This window comes from Electrophorus electricus, chromosome 5 (assembly GCF_041902795.1).
Source record: "Electrophorus electricus isolate QZ-2024a chromosome 5, ASM4190279v1, whole genome shotgun sequence".
Lineage (NCBI taxonomy): Eukaryota > Metazoa > Chordata > Actinopteri > Gymnotiformes > Gymnotidae > Electrophorus > Electrophorus electricus.
Window position 1 is genome coordinate 30,786,518 of NC_137501.1, and position 19,925 is coordinate 30,806,442.

The 19,925-nt window shown below is 35.5% G+C and overlaps 2 protein-coding genes across 2 annotated transcripts; both read right to left on the minus strand.

Annotated features, from left to right (window-relative positions):
- Nucleotides 1-672: 672 nt before the first annotated feature.
- On the minus strand, nucleotides 673-9,658 carry LOC145657915 (uncharacterized). The gene is made up of 9 exons (XM_081714770.1): nucleotides 9,569-9,658; nucleotides 6,778-6,840; nucleotides 3,983-6,651; nucleotides 3,720-3,784; nucleotides 3,357-3,535; nucleotides 3,055-3,167; nucleotides 2,844-2,908; nucleotides 2,498-2,676; nucleotides 673-2,387 (listed from the first exon to the last, which is right to left on the minus strand). The coding sequence occupies exons 2-9, from the start codon at nucleotides 6,815-6,817 to the stop codon at nucleotides 2,296-2,298; spliced, it is 3,402 nt and encodes a 1,133-aa protein (XP_081570896.1). The 5' UTR covers nucleotides 6,818-6,840; nucleotides 9,569-9,658; the 3' UTR covers nucleotides 673-2,295.
- A 1,277-nt stretch (nucleotides 9,659-10,935) lies between these two features.
- LOC145657916 (uncharacterized) lies at nucleotides 10,936-18,836 on the minus strand. Its single transcript, XM_081714772.1, has 9 exons — nucleotides 18,747-18,836; nucleotides 15,956-16,018; nucleotides 14,244-15,829; nucleotides 13,981-14,045; nucleotides 13,618-13,796; nucleotides 13,316-13,428; nucleotides 13,105-13,169; nucleotides 12,759-12,937; nucleotides 10,936-12,648 (listed from the first exon to the last, which is right to left on the minus strand). Exons 2-9 carry the CDS (start codon nucleotides 15,993-15,995, stop codon nucleotides 12,557-12,559), a joined length of 2,319 nt encoding a protein of 772 aa, XP_081570898.1. The 5' UTR covers nucleotides 15,996-16,018; nucleotides 18,747-18,836; the 3' UTR covers nucleotides 10,936-12,556.
- Between the last annotated feature and the right edge of the window lie 1,089 nt (nucleotides 18,837-19,925).

The window sequence follows — 19,925 nt, forward strand, 5'->3', positions numbered from 1 at the left end:
CAATGTTAAAATTGTATAGTTATGAATACAAATAACATCACTTTTTGTATATTTTGAAGTTCACTGAAAAAAATGCAGAATAAATAATGACACAAAGTATATTTCAACTCCACTCAATATCTGAAATACTTCAACAACAGAAACCTCCTCACTGGCCCAAACTCAAATCCCAAGTTTCACGTCACTTGACTTTGTCCTTGAGGCTTTTTTGTTGTTCCTTGCTTATGTTTGAGTTGTGTCCTTTTTCTCCAGGAAATAAACAAACAAAAAATAAAAATCCAGAGCATTTTGTAATCTCACAGGACCATGTGGTTCCACATATAATTGAGTACAGGGTATTTATTTACATTGGTGGTGCATACAAACCCATATAGCTTAATAGAATTTGACAAAGTATATCCTCCAGATGGGGAATTTTCATCATGTTTACTGTGACAAAATTGTGTTTGTTTGCAGCTAGTTTTTGATGTAATGTTATTATCAGACGTACAGTGGTCATGGAAGTACCATGCTACATCAGAGGTGCAAATTGTTGGCACTCATAACATCCTAAACCTTTTATTTCCAAAAACCAATGAACCAATAACAGTGGCCAGAAAATATAACAGCTGGTAACATTGAAAAATCATTTATCTGAAGATAAATGTTTGCTAACTGTTGTGTAAATATTTACTCACTGTTGTGAGTGAAATGTTTGACTACAGTAAAGCCATAATCACTATTTATGTATCAGTTATGAAGAAATGGATAGCTACTAATGAAATTCTAGGCTTACAGAAATATAATGAGCATTTTGATTGAAACTGGATTATAATCGTGTCTATACTTTGTAATGTATAGTAAACTAAGGTATAGTATATTATGTATACTATGTCTATACTATTCTCTGTGGCACAATAATGCAAACATCACAACCATCACATCACAACCATTTGGCAGCACACTGGCCAAGGTGAACACATTTGCCTCTCAGCACTAGGTCTCCAGTTCATGTCCCTATCTTGGTGGAGTTTCCATATTCTTCCCATGTTTGCATGGGTTTCCTGTGGGGTCGCCGGTTCCCTTACACAGTCCAAAAACATGGAGGTTAGGTAAAAACTGGCTATCCTAATAAACTGCATGTGTATGTCTGCATAACTAGTGATAGCTAGCCTAATAAAGTCGTGTGTGTTAATTGTAAAGTGGCCTTGATTTCCTTAGAGGGCACACTATAAGTGTAACTTCATTCAGCCATCAATACTGAGCACAACGAATCATGTATACATGTGCAGACAAGATAAAGAGTGATTTCTGTTCTTGTTGAAAACCCTATAGACTCTGTGGAATCAGATGCAATCCATCCACCCGTGCCGACGGGAATGCAACCACTTCCTAGAAAGCTCATAGCGCAAATGTGAGTGTACTCTGGTCAGCTCTCTAGGTCAGACCAGCTACACCAAAACTAAATGTTTCGGTCCGTAGGGCTGCTCTTGACTCTCCAGTTATCTGAGGAACTCTTCATTGCTTCCCAGGGTGGGTCGTCATACTCCCACATTTTTGACTGCATTCTTTACATAATACCTGTTTGATTATTGTGCATGTGACGCAGATGTGCCCTTCTACAGATGCAAACACTTATGTACTAAAAATTTAAGCAAAAAACATTCACGTGTTTTTCTTCTCATTTTACATTTTTAATTTAATTATTTTTCAAGAGATTATTTAATACAAGATGTGTTCATAAAAAAGTAAAGCACTAAACACTGTAGAATGATGTAATGTAATTATATATTATTTATCTATGAGTTGTACAGACTTGAGAATCATTATATACAAAAATAACTTAAAGAAAGTTACAATAAAAATCATCATAAGAGCAGTCTGAACAGCAAACACTGACAGGGTTTTAAAAATTACCTTAATAGTTGAGCTCTTGCAATGAAAAACAATATTTCAGCCATTTCCCATTTTTGTGTAATTGGTTATTTTAGTCTTTGATTTTGTACAATGTCTACATTAAAATTAAACTACAAATTTGCAGTAATGCTTTATATTATTGTTTTTATTTTGTAGAATGTGGAAAAACAGTAAATGGATATGTATGGTTTTTCATTGCAATTGCTCAGTTGATAAAGTGCTCTATTTATATATTATTTAGTTTAAATGATTGGGACATTTGAGGGGATAAGCATTCTTTAAGAATTTTGTGCTTAGCTGGGCTTCTTGTGAGGTTTCTAAAATTTAGCATTGTTCCGTGAGATAGTTAGACACTGTAATCCTTCTGCATCTTTCCTGGTGAAAGATTCATGGTTTTCTTCAGCTGGACCATGTGACCAGAAGTGACATGGCCACCATGAAGGATGCTGAAAAGATGCTGATCTTGCTGCTGACTTCACTTGATGATATTACTGCATTGCAATAAAGTATGAATATTTGATGAATAAAAGTGAACAAATTGACACAAGCTGAGTTAGACTTAACATGAGTTTCCATAAACCATGTAAATGAAATTACTTACCTGTGCCATTCACTATAATTTTAGAGGTGAAGATCTGAAAGGGGAGGGTGTTGTTTCTTGCTGCTCTTATTATCGTTTCTCCAATCTGGGTGCTGTTGGGCAGCGTGACATTGGCACCGAAATGTAGGTCTATGAAGTTCCAGATCGACGCTATGCCGTTAGTGGTAAGACCTCCATCACTGGATGGGCAAATGTAATGTGAACCACAAGAAAATACTAATGCAAACCATTTGATTATCATTTGGTTATGTAGTGGGTTGTGATGCAAACCTTTGCAACATTAAATATGTTTTGCCTGGTCAGGTGTGTGTCTGTGCACATATGCATAATCACATAATGTAATTACCTGAAATTTGCGACTGTCAATGTGCTGAACGTGTTAGAGTAGTCAGCAATGAAAAAAGGATTAAGCTACAAAGTAAAGGGAAAATTAGGTGGTTAAAACACACACACAATCACATGCACACACACACACACACACACACACACACACACACACACGCACACATACTTTTTTAAAGAGTACTTCTGCAGTTAACAGATTATTTCATACTTACTCCTGATTTAATCATTGATGACCTGTTTGTGAATAAAATTGAAGATGAATTTGAGAGAGCACTACTAAAAGTGCCATTTGTTAGGAATATCACAGGTATAGTTTGTGGAGAACCTGAAAGACAAAAATAGGATATGTTATGCAAAAATTCTTCCTGACGCATCACTAGAATACAGAATTAACTTACACTTATCTAATATTACCAATAATAATAGGCTTTGCTAGCTACAATAGTACTTGCTTAACATATAATTAATGCCATTAATTTTGTAACAGAAATTTGGTAGACTAGGCTCAGCTCACTGGTGATAGTGATTGAGGCTGCATCCACTGACAGGTTGAATCCTGAGCTTGGGTTTATTATAGCCTGTTTAAGAGCATTCACAATTTGAGTATTGTTCGGTATCGATGTTGTGGAATTCTCGTTGAAGATTAACTGGATGTCTGCCTCCACATTTTGTGCTGCGCGTGTGGGCCCAGCTCTGGGAAGGGGAAAAAATATAATAAAATCTTAAAAAAGGCATTGACTAAAAAGTCTTCGTAACGATTTTAAGAAGTAGTTTATATAAACATTATTGCTTAAGAAATGATAAAGTGGTGCTATAGGGTTCTACTTCACATGCTTGTAATGAAAGTCAGTCTGTAGTCATAAGCACCAACTCTTACCTAAAACCTAGCACTATAGTCCTGATGAAGAGAACTCCATGCAAGCTTCTGTACAGTTGGTTGAACTACAAAGAGAGTTTCATAATTGTTCATAAACTCTGCCAGTGCAATGTTCTTAACTATTTCTTTGTATACTCTTAATACAGAATTTGACTAAGAATCTTTGTGGGTTTCAGTTGTCTTCTACGCAAAATCCCACACTCAGTACAGCGTTCTAACAGAATCAGATATTTCAACGCTTTTTTTATTAGTGTCATACTCACCTCATGAACAACTACAACTTCTAAGGCTTGGAACTGTGCACTATTATGATCACTGAGCTCAGGAGCATACACTTGCTGAATGACAATCATCAGGCCAACAGCTAGAGGAGGATTTGTTGTTGCTACTGCGGCTGCTGTTGTGGTAGTAGTACTTGTTGCTATAGTAGTAGATGTACTCCTTGCAGTAGTAGTAGTAGTTGTTGTAGTTGTAGTTTTTGGAGTAATAGTAGTTGTTGTTGGAGTTGTCACAGTAGTAGAAGTTGTTGATGGAGTAGTAGTTGTTGTTGGAGCAGTTGTTGTTGTTGTTGTAGTAGTAGTAGTTTTTGGAATAGTAGCAGTAGTTGTTGATGTAGATGTAGTTGTTGTTGGAGTAGTAGTTGATGTTGCAGGAGTACTAGTTGTTGTAGCTATTGTTGGAGTAGTAGTACTTGTTGGAGTAGCAGTTGTTGTTGGAGTAGTAGTACTTGTTGGAGTAGCAGTTGTTGTTGGAGTAGTAGTAGTTGTTGGAGTAGTAGTTGTTGCATTACTATTAGTAGTAGTTGTTGGAGTAGTAGTAGTAGTTGTTGCAGAAGTAGTTGTTGTAGAAGTAGTTGTTGGAGTAGTAGTTGATGTTGGAGGAGTACTAGTTGTTGTTCTTGGAGTAGTAGTAGTACTTGTTGGAGTAGTAGTAGTTGTTGGAGTAGTAGTTGGTGCAGTACTATTAGTAGTAGTTGATGGAGTATTAGTAGTTGTTGGAGAAGTAGAAGTTGTTGATGTAGAAGTTGTTGTTAGAGTAGTAGTTGATGTTGCAGGAGTATTAGTTGTTGCTGTAGCAGTTGTTGTTGGAGTAGTAGTAGTTGTTGGAGTAGTAGTTGATGTTGGAGGAGTATTAGTTGTTGTAGCTGTTGTTCTTGAAGTAGTAGTAGTACTTGTTGGAGTAGTAGTAGTTGTTGGAGTAGTAGTTGTTGCAGTACTATTAGTAGTAGTTGTTGGAGTAGTAGTAGTAGTTGCAGAAATAGTAGTTGTTGATGTAGAAGTTGTTGTTGGAGTAGTAGTTGATGTTGGAGTAGTACTAGTTGTTGTTGTAGCAGTTGTTGTTGGAGTAGTAGTAGTAGTTGGAGTAGTAGTTGTTGCAGTACTATTAGTAGTAGTTGTTGGAGTAGTAGTAGTTGCAGAAGTAGTAGTTGTTGATGTAGAAGTTGTTGTTGGAGTAGTAGTTGATGTTGGAGGAGTACTAGTTGTTGTTGTAGCAGTTGTTGTTGGAGTAGTAGTAGTAGTTGGAGTAGTAGTTGTTGTAGTACTATCAGTAGTAGTTGTTGGAGTAGTAGTAGTTGTTGTTGCAGAAGTAGTAGTTGTTGATGTAGAAGTATTTGTTGGAGTAGTAGTTGATGTTGGAGGAGTACTAGTTGTTGTAGCAGTTGTTGGAGTAGTAGTAGTAGTTGGAGTAGTAGTTGTTGCAGTACTATTAGTAGTAGTTTTTGGAGTAGTAGTAGTAGTTGCAGAAGTAGTAGTTGTTGATGTAGAAGTTGTTGTTGGAGTAGTAGTTGATGTTGGAGGAGTACTAGTTGTTGTTGTAGCAGTTGTTGTTGGAGTAGTAGTAGTAGTTGGAGTAGTAGTTGTTGCAATACTATTAGTAGTAGTTGTTGGAGTAGTAGTAGTAGTAGTTGTTGCAGAAGTAGTAGTTGTTGATGTAAAAGTTGTTGTTGTTGGAGTAGTAGTTGATGTTGGAGTAGTACTAGTTCTTGTAGCAGTTGTTGTTGGAGTAGTAGTAATAGTTGGAGTAGTAGTTGTTGTAGTACTATCAGTAGTAGTTGTTGGAGTAGTAGTAGTTGTTGTTGCAGAAGTAGTAGTTGTTGATGTAGAAGTATTTGTTGGAGTAGTAGTTGATGTTGGAGGAGTACTAGTTGTTGTAGCAGTTGTTGTTGGAGTAGTAGTAGTAGTTGGAGTAGTAGTTGTTGCAGTACTATTAGTAGTAATTGTTGGAGTAGTAGTAGTTGTTGCAGAAGTAGTAGTTGTTGATGTAGAAGTAGTTGTTGGAGTAGTAGTTGATGTTGGAGGAGTACTAGTTGTTGTAGCTGTTGTTCTTGGAGTAGTAGCAGTACTTGTTGGAGTAGTAGTAGTTGGAGTAGTAGGTGTTGCAGTACTATTAGTAGTAGTTGTTGCAGTAGTAGTAGTTGCAGAAGTAGTAGTTGTTGATGTAGAAGTAGTTGTTGGAGTAGTAGTTGATGTTGGAGGAGTACTAGTTGTTGTAGCTGTTGTTCTTGGAGTAGTAGCAGTACTTGTTGGAGTAGTAGTAGTTGTTGGAGTAGTAGTAGTAGTTGCAGAAGTAGTAGTTGTTGATGTAGAAGTAATTGATGTTTGAGCAGTACTAGTTGTTGTAGCAGTTGTTGTTGGAGTAGTAGTAGTTGTAGTAGTAGTATATATTACTGTTGCTTTTGTGGTACTTTGTGGTGAGGTAACCAGAGAGCTTGTTGGTATTGCTGTTGTTAAAGTACTAATAGTTGATGGAGCAGTTGTCACAGTGGTAGTTGTCGTTGCAGTACTAGTATTTAATGGACTAGTTGTAGTTGTTCTTGGAGTAGTTCTAACATTAGTAGACTTTGTTGTTGTAGTAGCAGTTACTGCAGTTGTTGTCAGAGTACTTACTGGAACAGTAGTACTAGAAGCTGTAGTAATAGTTGCAATTGTTCCTGCAATTAGGAGAGAAGACAGGATCTTGTGAAGTACAAAACCATGTGGATAACATTATGAAATTATCATATATAATATGGAAACTCAAAAGAAGTGAAATTGTGTGATGAAAGCATGTAACTTACCCACAATAACAAACACTGCAGTCAATATTTTTGCATTCATCGTGCTTATTTCAGAAATGAAACCTTAAAAGTACATAATATAGATGTTATTATATAATATTAAAGAATCAGCAGTTTGACCTTAACATTCATATTTATTCATAATATATCCAATTTGTTTTATTTTTAATGCATGCAAAGTGATTTTTGTTGAAATGAACAGTGGGTGATTGTTCTAGTTGCTATGGATAGTATATGAGTAGAGGGCATGACAGTGATGGAAAAGTAACGCCAAAATGTCTGATCCCATGTAGCAGGTGCCTGAAGTATCATTTGTAAGTGAATCCACATTTCTCTCTGATTCCTTCTGCAGTATTATCTTTAACCTCATTGAAGTAAGCTTTCAAGTTACACACCCAGTGAGGGTTGTTGTTTTTGGCAGTGGTGTTCCAGCAGTTTTATTTATTGCCTTCATATTTATATTTTGTCTTATATTTTTGTTTAAAAAAATATTTTTAAAAATATCCTGATATTTGTAGGGGCATTGGTTGACAAAGAGATACAGTTTTGCATATAGTATATGCTTTACACATTTTCCAATAGCTAAGTTACTGCATAGCTTAAGCATAGAACACAAAACAGGAAACATCTCCATCATTTGAGACTACTGACACTTTTTAAAATGTGACAGTGCTGATAGCTTTGAATGTTAGAATAGTTTGAGTTGTGAAGCCAAGGCATGCCTCTTTATTGTAGTGTTATCAGAATTAAGAGATCCTGGGTGATGCGTTCCTTACCATTTTTAAAAATGTATTTATTTATTTTTTGTTATTTCTAATATCCACCAGCTGCAAGATAACATTAGCATGGTAGCCAAAATTACACGAAAATGCCTTCAAGAAACAGTCTTGTTAGATGCCATGCTCAAACAAAAGTATTGGTATGGTTAGCTTTCTAGAAAAACATTTGGTTTGAGTACTGAAATATGGTTGGGCATTGGGTAAACCCACTATCCTATCACATGTTTCTACTTTCCTTCAGGGGTCTTACTACAAAGACTAGTTTCAAATTTGATCTACCGCACAAATGCGAACCACATAAATGTTTCATTTTCGATTTGGCCAACTGGAGGCTTGAAATTAGCACAACTGGAATGGGTGAAGCAATGTTACCCACCTATATATCCACTCATCGGTTATAACCAGTAGTAGGCTTTGATGGTTTTAAGCAATTACCCTTGAGCCCAATGTGAAAACTTCCAAAAGCTCTGATTATTTACCTATAAGATTGTTACTATCTTGACCCTGGCTCCCTCTTCTTAGTTTCCTTCTCTGCTTCGCCTCTGCCTCTATCCATTCCTAAACAGTGTCTGCATATGAATAAATCTTTGTCTCTCCCTTTCTTTGACCAGTGATGACAGCAAGCAGAATACTCGTTGGGTCTCCTTTTCTGACTCTGTGCGTAACCTGAGTGACTACATTTGTGCATTCCTTGTTTGCACTTGTGTGTTTTATTTGCATCTCTACTTTTGTTTTGTTTGGTTTTTTTTTACAAAACATCTTTTCTTTAAGGATTATATTGCCTCACACTTGCATCCGGCCTCACCTTGTCATAAGAGATCTTTTTAAATCAGTAAAGTGATCTTTCCCAGTCTTTTTTTTTTTTTGACATTTGAAGCATTTCTTTCAATGTATCCCAAAGCATTTCAATTCAAATTTCAAATCTTTGATTCATATATTAAATACCATCAAAACCGTAACATTAAAACAATATATCTTGTACACACCTTCTATTACCATGCATGTTTGATGATGGGCTCTTGTTCGGATTAAAATTAACCACATGAAAAACCAGGTATATACACAGCAAAAAATGCTATGCCATCAGCTCACTCAGACCACATTTGGAGATGACCAGAGATGGACATTAATCATTACTGTGTTATTCAGAAGTGTGTCTTCAGAATCCATATACAATTACAGCATATATAAATTACAGAAATTACAGCAGCTGCCAACAGAGTTCCTGCAGCCAGCTAACACTGTATGCCGACACTTCATTGTCTGTTGTAAAGGGTTTCTGACCGTATATGACAGTATATAATACACTGGTAATAGCCATTGAAGAACTATGTTTTTAGTAGGTTAAAGAAGTAAAGCAGAAACTGTGTTTGGGTTCATCTGCTTTTCATGCAAGTACAATAAGATCTCTTCTGGTCATACTGTAAAAAGTGTAAATGGAATTTGGCCACAGTAAATCTAGATACAATACAGATATGAAACACATTAATACAAAGTGGAAACAGGCCAATATTGTCAGGCTAGCTCTCAGTATTGTATATTAGTCATAAAATATGACCTATAGAGCACTTGTAGGCATGTAAATGTCAATGACAAAATAGTAGAATTTCTTTCTAGTGTACAGCTCTAGTTTTTCAAATGATTAAAAAGAAATGAGGACTCCAGAATTGTAATTGGTAAATAACACCGAATAAAAAAACAGTTATAAAGGAGAAAGTGTTTATTGAGGGATTAGAAATGTGCTAATGTATTCACATATATTGATTTATGATTTTTTTCCAGTATCTATTCTATGAATGTGATATCCATTATTTTTGTCTGTAATGAATTTAAGGATATGTGATTGAAATCGAGAGGCTTGACAGTTGGGCTTGATTAAGTTTTAACTGAGATATTGAGATTTCACACACTTGGCCCATCGTGAAAATATTTTTATGTCTTTGTTTGCAAGATAAAGTAACACATTACACTGAAAATACAAAAACAACAACAACATGAGACGTGACACTCACCCAATTTCTTTGTGAAGTCTGGTTGAATTGTGATTCAGTGTGTATGGTGTATTCCAGTTCATATAGTCACCAGGTTGGAGTGATGGTGTCCTGTGGTGCAAGCTGGTAAAGCAATATTTGCTTTAGTTTGGGCTATTTTATAGGGCAGGGTGAGCATGACGTAACTGTAGATGGTCTTTTAACTTTTAAGCATATTTCTCAATGATCATGACTGTGGGATGACGTGGAATCGAGCATTTTGTTTTTGTCTGGTTTGAAAGGATTATGTGGTTCAAAGATGCATTGTTGACATATTCCATATTGGGTGTGTTATCCATCTGAAGAACAGACAAAAAGGTACCTTTGTTTCCTACCACAGTTGCACAATAGCATGTTACATTTAATGACTCAATATTCACTTTAAATTAAGTGTGATAGTGAAACATTTTTCTAATAACTGCATATAATTTTATACTTAAAATATCATGGGAAAATTTAGAAAATCTTACATGATTTGGAATTTCTGTGTTAAAGAAACATTTCCATCTACATATTATTTGTGACAGTTATCTGGTTATCTATGCTGACATTCTTTCCTTTGGTGAGCTCACACACATCTTCATTCACAGATGTTAGAATGACGTATATACAAACACCAGGCTATTATTAGATCTTAACAAAAGTACTTTTATAGCGTTTTAAACACGATAACAACAATGTTAAAATTGTATAGTTATGAATACAAATAACATCACTTTTTGTATATTTTGAAGTTCACTGAAAAAAATGCAGAATAAATAATGACACAAAGTATATTTCAACTCCACTCAATATCTGAAATACTTCAACAACAGAAACCTCCTCACTGGCCCAAACTCAAATCCCAAGTTTCACGTCACTTGACTTTGTCCTTGAGGCTTTTTTGTTGTTCCTTGCTTATGTTTGAGTTGTGTCCTTTTTCTCCAGGAAATAAACAAACAAAAAATAAAAATCCAGAGCATTTTGTAATCTCACAGGACCATGTGGTTCCACATATAATTGAGTACAGGGTATTTATTTACATTGGTGGTGCATACAAACCCATATAGCTTAATAGAATTTGACAAAGTATATCCTCCAGATGGGGAATTTTCATCATGTTTACTGTGACAAAATTGTGTTTGTTTGCAGCTAGTTTTTGATGTAATGTTATTATCAGACGTACAGTGGTCATGGAAGTACCATGCTACATCAGAGGTGCAAATTGTTGGCACTCATAACATCCTAAACCTTTTATTTCCAAAAACCAATGAACCAATAACAGTGGCCAGAAAATATAACAGCTGGTAACATTGAAAAATCATTTATCTGAAGATAAATGTTTGCTAACTGTTGTGTAAATATTTACTCACTGTTGTGAGTGAAATGTTTGACTACAGTAAAGCCATAATCACTATTTATGTATCAGTTATGAAGAAATGGATAGCTACTAATGAAATTCTAGGCTTACAGAAATATAATGAGCATTTTGATTGAAACTGGATTATAATCGTGTCTATACTTTGTAATGTATAGTAAACTAAGGTATAGTATATTATGTATACTATGTCTATACTATTCTCTGTGGCACAATAATGCAAACATCACAACCATCACATCACAACCATTTGGCAGCACACTGGCCAAGGTGAACACATTTGCCTCTCAGCACTAGGTCTCCAGTTCATGTCCCTATCTTGGTGGAGTTTCCATATTCTTCCCATGTTTGCATGGGTTTCCTGTGGGGTCGCCGGTTCCCTTACACAGTCCAAAAACATGGAGGTTAGGTAAAAACTGGCTATCCTAATAAACTGCATGTGTATGTCTGCATAACTAGTGATAGCTAGCCTAATAAAGTCGTGTGTGTTAATTGTAAAGTGGCCTTGATTTCCTTAGAGGGCACACTATAAGTGTAACTTCATTCAGCCATCAATACTGAGCACAACGAATCATGTATACATGTGCAGACAAGATAAAGAGTGATTTCTGTTCTTGTTGAAAACCCTATAGACTCTGTGGAATCAGATGCAATCCATCCACCCGTGCCGACGGGAATGCAACCACTTCCTAGAAAGCTCATAGCGCAAATGTGAGTGTACTCTGGTCAGCTCTCTAGGTCAGACCAGCTACACCAAAACTAAATGTTTCGGTCCGTAGGGCTGCTCTTGACTCTCCAGTTATCTGAGGAACTCTTCATTGCTTCCCAGGGTGGGTCGTCATACTCCCACATTTTTGACTGCATTCTTTACATAATACCTGTTTGATTATTGTGCATGTGACGCAGATGTGCCCTTCTACAGATGCAAACACTTATGTACTAAAAATTTAAGCAAAAAACATTCACGTGTTTTTCTTCTCATTTTACATTTTTAATTTAATTATTTTTCAAGAGATTATTTAATACAAGATGTGTTCATAAAAAAGTAAAGCACTAAACACTGTAGAATGATGTAATGTAATTATATATTATTTATCTATGAGTTGTACAGACTTGAGAATCATTATATACAAAAATAACTTAAAGAAAGTTACAATAAAAATCATCATAAGAGCAGTCTGAACAGCAAACACTGACAGGGTTTTAAAAATTACCTTAATAGTTGAGCTCTTGCAATGAAAAACAATATTTCAGCCATTTCCCATTTTTGTGTAATTGGTTATTTTAGTCTTTGATTTTGTACAATGTCTACATTAAAATTAAACTACAAATTTGCAGTAATGCTTTATATTATTGTTTTTATTTTGTAGAATGTGGAAAAACAGTAAATGGATATGTATGGTTTTTCATTGCAATTGCTCAGTTGATAAAGTGCTCTATTTATATATTATTTAGTTTAAATGATTGGGACATTTGAGGGGATAAGCATTCTTTAAGAATTTTGTGCTTAGCTGGGCTTCTTGTGAGGTTTCTAAAATTTAGCATTGTTCCGTGAGATAGTTAGACACTGTAATCCTTCTGCATCTTTCCTGGTGAAAGATTCATGGTTTTCTTCAGCTGGACCATGTGACCAGAAGTGACATGGCCACCATGAAGGATGCTGAAAAGATGCTGATCTTGCTGCTGACTTCACTTGATGATATTACTGCATTGCAATAAAGTATGAATATTTGATGAATAAAAGTGAACAAATTGACACAAGCTGAGTTAGACTTAACATGAGTTTCTATAAACCATGTAAATGAAATTACTTACCTGTGCCATTCACTATAATTTTAGAGGTGAAGATCTGAAAGGGGAGGGTGTTGTTTCTTGCTGCTCTTATTATCGTTTCTCCAATCTGGGTGCTGTTGGGCAGCGTGACATTGGCACCGAAATGTAGGTCTATGAAGTTCCAGATCGACGCTATGCCGTTAGTGGTAAGACCTCCATCACTGGATGGGCAAATGTAATGTGAACCACAAGAAAATACTAATGCAAACCATTTGATTATCATTTGGTTATGTAGTGGGTTGTGATGCAAACCTTTGCAACATTAAATATGTTTTGCCTGGTCAGGTGTGTGTCTGTGCACATATGCATAATCACATAATGTAATTACCTGAAATTTGCGACTGTCAATGTGCTGAACGTGTTAGAGTAGTCAGCAATGAAAAAAGGATTAAGCTACAAAGTAAAGGGAAAATTAGGTGGTTAAAACACACACACAATCACATGCACACACACACACACACACACACACACACACACACACACGCACACATACTTTTTTAAAGAGTACTTCTGCAGTTAACAGATTATTTCATACTTACTCCTGATTTAATCATTGATGACCTGTTTGTGAATAAAATTGAAGATGAATTTGAGAGAGCACTACTAAAAGTGCCATTTGTTAGGAATATCACAGGTATAGTTTGTGGAGAACCTGAAAGACAAAAATAGGATATGTTATGCAAAAATTCTTCCTGACGCATCACTAGAATACAGAATTAACTTACACTTATCTAATATTACCAATAATAATAGGCTTTGCTAGCTACAATAGTACTTGCTTAACATATAATTAATGCCATTAATTTTGTAACAGAAATTTGGTAGACTAGGCTCAGCTCACTGGTGATAGTGATTGAGGCTGCATCCACTGACAGGTTGAATCCTGAGCTTGGGTTTATTATAGCCTGTTTAAGAGCATTCACAATTTGAGTATTGTTCGGTATCGATGTTGTGGAATTCTCGTTGAAGATTAACTGGATGTCTGCCTCCACATTTTGTGCTGCGCGTGTGGGCCCAGCTCTGGGAAGGGGAAAAAATATAATAAAATCTTAAAAAAGGCATTGACTAAAAAGTCTTCGTAACGATTTTAAGAAGTAGTTTATATAAACATTATTGCTTAAGAAATGATAAAGTGGTGCTATAGGGTTCTACTTCACATGCTTGTAATGAAAGTCAGTCTGTAGTCATAAGCACCAACTCTTACCTAAAACCTAGCACTATAGTCCTGATGAAGAGAACTCCATGCAAGCTTCTGTACAGTTGGTTGAACTACAAAGAGAGTTTCATAATTGTTCATAAACTCTGCCAGTGCAATGTTCTTAACTATTTCTTTGTATACTCTTAATACAGAATTTGACTAAGAATCTTTGTGGGTTTCAGTTGTCTTCTACGCAAAATCCCACACTCAGTACAGCGTTCTAACAGAATCAGATATTTCAACGCTTTTTTTATTAGTGTCATACTCACCTCATGAACAACTACAACTTCTAAGGCTTGGAACTGTGCACTATTATGATCACTGAGCTCAGGAGCATACACTTGCTGAATGACAATCATCAGGCCAACAGCTAGAGGAGGATTTGTTGTTGCTACTGCGGCTGCTGTTGTGGTAGTAGTACTTGTTGCTATAGTAGTAGATGTACTCCTTGCAGTAGTAGTAGTAGTTGTTGTAGTTGTAGTTTTTGGAGTAATAGTAGTTGTTGTTGGAGTTGTCACAGTAGTAGAAGTTGTTAATGGAGTAGTAGTTGTTGTTGGAGTAGTAGTAGTTGTTGGAGCAGTTGTTGTTCTTGCAGTAGTAGTAGTAGTAGTTGTTGGAATAGTAGCAGTAGTTGTTGATGTAGATGTAGTTGTTGTTGGAGTAGTAGTTGATGTTGCAGGAGTACTAGTTGTTGTAGCTATTGTTGGAGTAGTAGTACTTGTTGGAGTAGCAGTTGTTGTTGGAGTAGTAGTAGTTGTTGGAGTAGTAGTTGTTGCATTACTATTAGTAGTAGTTTTTGTTGTAGTAGTAGTAGTTGGAGTAGTAGTTGTTGCAATACTATTAGTAGTATTTGTTGGAGTAGCAGTAGTAGTTGTTGCAGAAGTAGTAGTTATTGATGTAGAAGTTGTTGTTGGAGTAGTAGTTGATGTTGGAGTAGTACTAGTTGTTGTTGTAGCAGTTGTTGTTGGAGTAGTAGTTGATGTTGGAGTAGTACTAGTTGTTGTTGTAGCAGTTGTTGTTGGAGCAGTAGTAGTAGTTAGAGTAGTAGTTGTTGCAGTACTATTAGTAGTAGTTGTTGGAGTAGTAGTAGTAGTTGCAGAAGTAGTAGTTGTTGATGTAGAAGTAGTTGTTGGAGTAGTAGTTGATGTTGGAGTAGTAGTTGATGTTGGAGCAGTACTAGTTGTTGTAGCAGTTGTTGTTGGAGTAGTAGCAGTACTTGTTGGAGTAGTAGTAGTAGTTAGAGTAGTAGTTGTTGCAGTACTATTAGTAGTAGTTGTTGCAGTAGTAGTAGTAGTTGTTGCAGAAGTAGTAGTTGTTGATGTAGAAGTTGTTGTTGTTGGAGTAGTAATTGATGTTGGAGCAGTACTAGTTGTTGTAGCAGTTGTTGTTGGAGTAGTAGCAGTACTTGCTGGAGTAGTAGTAGTTGTTGGAGTAGTAGTTGTTGCAGTACTATTAGTAGTAGTTGTTGGAGTAGTAGTAGTAGTTACAGAAGTAGTAGTTGTTGATGTAGAAGTAGTTGTTGTTGTAGCAGTACTAGTTGTTGTAGCAGTTGTTGTTGGAGTAGTAGTAGTTGTAGTAGTAGTATATATTACTGTTGCTTTTGTGGTACTTTGTGGTGAGGTAACCAGAGAGCTTGTTGGTATTGCTGTTGTTAAAGTACTAATAGTTGATGGAGCAGTTGTCACAGTGGTAGTTGTCGTTGCAGTACTAGTATTTAATGGACTAGTTGTAGTTGTTCTTGGAGTAGTTCTAACATTAGTAGACTTTGTTGTTGTAGTAGCAGTTACTGCAGTTGTTGTCAGAGTACTTACTGGAACAGTAGTACTAGAAGCTGTAGTAATAGTTGCAATTGTTCCTGCAATTAGGAGAGAAGACAGGATCTTGTGAAGTACAAAACCATGTGGATAACATTATGAAATTATCATATATAATATGGAAACTCAAAAGAAGTGAAATTGTGTGATGAAAGCATGTAACTTACCCACAATAACAAACACTGCAGTCAATATTTTTGCATTCATCGTGCTTATTTCAGAAATGAAACCTTAAAAGTACATAATATAGATGTTATTATATAATATTAAAGAATCAGCAGTTTGACCTTAACATTCATATTTATTCATAATATATCCAATTTGTTTTATTTTTAATGCATGCAAAGTGATTTTTGTTGAAATGAACAGTGGGTGATTGTTCTAGTTGCTATGGATAGTATATGAGTAGAGGGCATGACAGTGATGGAAAAGTAACGCCAAAATGTCTGATCCCATGTAGCAGGTGCCTGAAGTATCATTTGTAAGTGAATCCACATTTCTCTCTGATTCCTTCTGCAGTATTATCTTTAACCTCATTGAAGTAAGCTTTCAAGTTACACACCCAGTGAGGGTTGTTGTTTTTGGCAGTGGTGTTCCAGCAGTTTTATTTATTGCCTTCATATTTATATTTTGTCTTATATTTTTGTTTAAAAAAATATTTTTAAAAATATCCTGATATTTGTAGGGGCATTGGTTGACAAAGAGATACAGTTTTGCATATAGTATATGCTTTACACATTTTCCAATAGCTAAGTTACTGCATAGCTTAAGCATAGAACACAAAACAGGAAACATCTCCATCATTTGAGACTACTGACACTTTTTAAAATGTGACAGTGCTGATAGCTTTGAATGTTAGAATAGTTTGAGTTGTGAAGCCAAGGCATGCCTCTTTATTGTAGTGTTATCAGAATTAAGAGATCCTGGGTGATGCGTTCCTTACCATTTTTAAAAATGTATTTATTTATTTTTTGTTATTTCTAATATCCACCAGCTGCAAGATAACATTAGCATGGTAGCCAAAATTACACGAAAATGCCTTCAAGAAACAGTCTTGTTAGATGCCATGCTCAAACAAAAGTATTGGTATGGTTAGCTTTCTAGAAAAACATTTGGTTTGAGTACTGAAATATGGTTGGGCATTGGGTAAACCCACTATCCTATCACATGTTTCTACTTTCCTTCAGGGGTCTTACTACAAAGACTAGTTTCAAATTTGATCTACCGCACAAATGCGAACCACATAAATGTTTCATTTTCGATTTGGCCAACTGGAGGCTTGAAATTAGCACAACTGGAATGGGTGAAGCAATGTTACCCACCTATATATCCACTCATCGGTTATAACCAGTAGTAGGCTTTGATGGTTTTAAGCAATTACCCTTGAGCCCAATGTGAAAACTTCCAAAAGCTCTGATTATTTACCTATAAGATTGTTACTATCTTGACCCTGGCTCCCTCTTCTTAGTTTCCTTCTCTGCTTCGCCTCTGCCTCTATCCATTCCTAAACAGTGTCTGCATATGAATAAATCTTTGTCTCTCCCTTTCTTTGACCAGTGATGACAGCAAGCAGAATACTCGTTGGGTCTCCTTTTCTGACTCTGTGCGTAACCTGAGTGACTACATTTGTGCATTCCTTGTTTGCACTTGTGTGTTTTATTTGCATCTCTACTTTTGTTTTGTTTGGTTTTTTTTTACAAAACATCTTTTCTTTAAGGATTATATTGCCTCACACTTGCATCCGGCCTCACCTTGTCATAAGAGATCTTTTTAAATCAGTAAAGTGATCTTTCCCAGTCTTTTTTTTTTTTTGACATTTGAAGCATTTCTTTCAATGTATCCCAAAGCATTTCAATTCAAATTTCAAATCTTTGATTCATATATTAAATACCATCAAAACCGTAACATTAAAACAATATATCTTGTACACACCTTCTATTACCATGCATGTTTGATGATGGGCTCTTGTTCGGATTAAAATTAACCACATGAAAAACCAGGTATATACACAGCAAAAAATGCTATGCCATCAGCTCACTCAGACCACATTTGGAGATGACCAGAGATGGACATTAATCATTACTGTGTTATTCAGAAGTGTGTCTTCAGAATCCATATACAATTACAGCATATATAAATTACAGAAATTACAGCAGCTGCCAACAGAGTTCCTGCAGCCAGCTAACACTGTATGCCGACACTTCATTGTCTGTTGTAAAGGGTTTCTGACCGTATATGACAGTATATAATACACTGGTAATAGCCATTGAAGAACTATGTTTTTAGTAGGTTAAAGAAGTAAAGCAGAAACTGTGTTTGGGTTCATCTGCTTTTCATGCAAGTACAATAAGATCTCTTCTGGTCATACTGTAAAAAGTGTAAATGGAATTTGGCCACAGTAAATCTAGATACAATACAGATATGAAACACATTAATACAAAGTGGAAACAGGCCAATATTGTCAGGCTAGCTCTCAGTATTGTATATTAGTCATAAAATATGACCTATAGAGCACTTGTAGGCATGTAAATGTCAATGACAAAATAGTAGAATTTCTTTCTAGTGTACAGCTCTAGTTTTTCAAATGATTAAAAAGAAATGAGGACTCCAGAATTGTAATTGGTAAATAACACCGAATAAAAAAACAGTTATAAAGGAGAAAGTGTTTATTGAGGGATTAGAAATGTGCTAATGTATTCACATATATTGATTTATGATTTTTTTCCAGTATCTATTCTATGAATGTGATATCCATTATTTTTGTCTGTAATGAATTTAAGGATATGTGATTGAAATCGAGAGGCTTGACAGTTGGGCTTGATTAAGTTTTAACTGAGATATTGAGATTTCACACACTTGGCCCATCGTGAAAATATTTTTATGTCTTTGTTTGCAAGATAAAGTAACACATTACACTGAAAATACAAAAACAACAACAACATGAGACGTGACACTCACCCAATTTCTTTGTGAAGTCTGGTTGAATTGTGATTCAGTGTGTATGGTGTATTCCAGTTCATATAGTCACCAGGTTGGAGTGATGGTGTCCTGTGGTGCAAGCTGGTAAAGCAATATTTGCTTTAGTTTGGGCTATTTTATAGGGCAGGGTGAGCATGACGTAACTGTAGATGGTCTTTTAACTTTTAAGCATATTTCTCAATGATCATGACTGTGGGATGACGTGGAATCGAGCATTTTGTTTTTGTCTGGTTTGAAAGGATTATGTGGTTCAAAGATGCATTGTTGACATATTCCATATTGGGTGTGTTATCCATCTGAAGAACAGACAAAAAGGTACCTTTGTTTCCTACCACAGTTGCACAATAGCATGTTACATTTAATGACTCAATATTCACTTTAAATTAAGTGTGATAGTGAAACATTTTTCTAATAACTGCATATAATTTTATACTTAAAATATCATGGGAAAATTTAGAAAATCTTACATGATTTGGAATTTCTGTGTTAAAGAAACATTTCCATCTACATATTATTTGTGACAGTTATCTGGTTATCTATGCTGACATTCTTTCCTTTGGTGAGCTCACACACATCTTCATTCACAGATGTTAGAATGACGTATATACAAACACCAGGCTATTATTAGATCTTAACAAAAGTACTTTTATAGCGTTTTAAACACGATAACAACAATGTTAAAATTGTATAGTTATGAATACAAATAACATCACTTTTTGTATATTTTGAAGTTCACTGAAAAAAATGCAGAATAAATAATGACACAAAGTATATTTCAACTCCACTCAATATCTGAAATACTTCAACAACAGAAACCTCCTCACTGGCCCAAACTCAAATCCCAAGTTTCACGTCACTTGACTTTGTCCTTGAGGCTTTTTTGTTGTTCCTTGCTTATGTTTGAGTTGTGTCCTTTTTCTCCAGGAAATAAACAAACAAAAAATAAAAATCCAGAGCATTTTGTAATCTCACAGGACCATGTGGTTCCACATATAATTGAGTACAGGGTATTTATTTACATTGGTGGTGCATACAAACCCATATAGCTTAATAGAATTTGACAAAGTATATCCTCCAGATGGGGAATTTTCATCATGTTTACTGTGACAAAATTGTGTTTGTTTGCAGCTAGTTTTTGATGTAATGTTATTATCAGAC